This window comes from Phoenix dactylifera, chromosome 11 (genome assembly GCF_009389715.1).
Source record: "Phoenix dactylifera cultivar Barhee BC4 chromosome 11, palm_55x_up_171113_PBpolish2nd_filt_p, whole genome shotgun sequence".
Classification (NCBI taxonomy): domain Eukaryota; kingdom Viridiplantae; phylum Streptophyta; class Magnoliopsida; order Arecales; family Arecaceae; genus Phoenix; species Phoenix dactylifera.
In genome coordinates, this window is record NC_052402.1 from 8,067,550 (window position 1) to 8,070,321 (window position 2,772).

Consider the following 2,772-nt stretch of genomic DNA (forward strand, 5'->3'; position numbering starts at 1 on the left):
AAATGGATTAGCTATATTATCGATTGAAAATAATATTTTAATGAATCTTGAGTACAAAAGTTTGATTAGTAATTTTGTATCTCAAAAAGCTAGACGGATTATTTTTAAATAATTTTTTAAAGTATTTTATACTTATTAAAAATTTATTATTATTATTATTATTTTAAAAAAGGCCTCATTTAGTGAGTTCGCCCTAGGCTCCCAAATGCATTGGGCCGTCCCTGTCCACAAGGGATAGAACAATGCAAAAATAAATCAAGATAAAACAAACATACCTCTCAATTGCAAGCAATGGATATGCATGGAAGAGAAGGGAGGTAGGGCAAACTTGTTTCTTTCTTACCTTTTTAATTCCAAAGGCCCACCTTTATCCATCTAGATCCAAAAAAAAGAAAAAAAATTCAGAAAAGAAAAATATTATAAAAAGATAATATAAAAGTATAAAAAATGGATATATTTAGTTGTAGTAAAGTCTCATATATGGAAGAAATCTATCTTACCCCTTTCCTTCTTTCCCATCTCCATCGGTCATCGGACCGCCGCCGAGAACCCTAGAGGGCCAGCTCCTACCAAAGTAAGTACTTCGATTGTATTCCTCCTTCACCTCCTCCCTCTATCAACCATTTTTTACTGTCGTCTTTCCATTTCCCCTTGCCGATTTCTATAGTTCTTTTGTTTTGCTTGTAGATTCTAAAAACCATCTGCTTGAAACCCTAAAAGCTTCAATCTTTCCTTTCCCATTCGAAAAAAGCCGTCTTTAGGGTTTCTTTTGGTGAAAAATCTGACGATACCCCAGTTCTCGTAGTTTTGGATTTTCTTTTCCCCTTGTTGGTAGGGTTTGTGTCAAAAAAAAAAAGATCCCTCCTTTTTAGTAATTTTCTTCAGTTTTGCTTGATTTGGTTTGATTTCTCTGAGCTTTGACTATTTTGGTGTAATGGGTTTTCTAGATTTTGGCCAGAAGAAGGCAATGTGGTAGATGGATTGATCGGTTTTGGTAAAGACGTATTTCTTTTTTTGGGTCCCCTTTGTGATTGCTTCGGTAGTTCGACCCACCGCTGCCTTTATGGATGATAATGGGGGACTGGGTATGCGGAATTGGGCCTACTATGAGCAGCCCTTGAAGAGAAATTTAGGGCTGCAGCTCATGTCATCGGTGGCTGAGCGCAATGCCGCGAAGCCGCTCCTCCCCAATGGGGGGTTCTTCCACCGTGACTGCAGCATGCCCGAGCCGCCTGTGGCGATGGAGTTTGCGAGGGATGGTTGGATCGGCCACCGGGAGAACAAGATGGTCCACATGATGCCTCTGAATCCCAATTACTCAGTCCTGCCTGATGCCCATGGAGCGCAGGCCTTCCCGATGCTGCAGCCGCCCGAGCCACCCAAAGAGGACAAGATCCCACTGATGGATGATCCTGGAAGCAGAAAGGAGGCACCTTTGAAGAAGAAGGCCCAGGCTAAGGCACCAAAGCCAAAGAAACCCAAGAAAGTTACTGCCGCTAGGAACGAGACGAGCAATGGCTCAGTTTCGCGGGGGAGGAATGTTAGGAAGAGCTTGGATGTTGTTATTAATGGGATTGACTTGGATATCTCTGGGATTCCCACTCCGGTTTGCTCCTGCACAGGTGCTCGCCAGCAGTGCTATCGGTGGGGTGTTGGAGGTTGGCAGTCTGCATGCTGTACTACCAGCATTTCGATGTACCCACTGCCTATGAGCACGAAGAGGCGGGGAGCACGTATTGCAGGGCGAAAGATGAGCCAAGGGGCATTTAAGAAGGTGTTGGAGAAGCTTGCGGGAGAAGGATATAACCTCTCTAACCCAATTGACTTGAAGAATTACTGGGCCAAGCATGGAACCAACAAGTTTGTGACGATCAGGTAAAGATGTACAATGTTAGTAAGCTTAAGTAGGACTACAGCTCTGCATTTGGTTTGTTCTTCCCATGTATATAAGTCTATCACCTTCTGCAGTGGCTGTCTGGGTAGTTTGCAGCTCTGATGTTTCTTTCTTAGCCATTAACATGCTTTTTTAGGTTTGGACATTTCGGTTAGGTGGCTGTGTTGTTTCTTGTCCTTTCTTTACAAGTTGTAGTTTTAAGAAAAACATCGCTATCTGTTTGGATGGCACTTCAATTAATAGACAAAAAGTCCTTGTCACGTTTTTTGGTTTCACCATATTATGTTTTCTTTTGAATTTAACTTTTTTGTGAATGTGCTTATCATGGGTTCCATAAGCGTAACATATGCAGGTTGTATCATATTGTCATACGTGCCTGAGAAAAACTACAAAATTCTTTTCTTTTGGTGACCAAGCTGGTACTAATATTGCATCCATCATTTTGTCGTTCTGCTTAAGATACAACTCCCTTGATTTTGTTTGTTTTCACAAAGTCAATTATATTTCTACACATATAGGCATAGTTCTTTAGGGAAACTTCCATTTCTATTAATCAATCATGCTAAGTATATGAATTACTGGAATTACATGAACAGTCCAACCATCATGTCGTGGTCAAGAATTGTAGTTATATTCATTGGTTTTACTTGTTTTAAATTCTAAAATATTTCCTTCTTTCCCCATTTCATCTGTTAGTATCAGTCATTATCGAGGAGCTCCTTTATTTTTCCATGAAGCTTCTCTAGTGAGAATGTTCTATGATGGATTTTTATTGGCGCTCAGTTTCTTGTCTTATGATGGGATTTTCTTGCCTAAGAATATTGATAACATGCTCAACCTTTTGTTGAATAGAGTTCTTTCTTGGATATCAATTGTGT

General features: G+C 40.3%; 1 protein-coding gene across 1 annotated transcript; it reads left to right on the forward strand.

Annotated features, from left to right (window-relative positions):
* The first annotated feature begins 449 nt into the window (after positions 1–449).
* On the forward strand, positions 450–2,169 carry LOC103706784 (protein Barley B recombinant). Its single transcript, XM_008791008.4, has 2 exons — positions 450–574; positions 948–2,169. Exon 2 carries the CDS (start codon positions 1,064–1,066, stop codon positions 1,877–1,879), a length of 816 nt encoding a protein of 271 aa, XP_008789230.1. The 5' UTR covers positions 450–574; positions 948–1,063; the 3' UTR covers positions 1,880–2,169.
* The last annotated feature ends 603 nt before the right edge of the window (positions 2,170–2,772 follow it).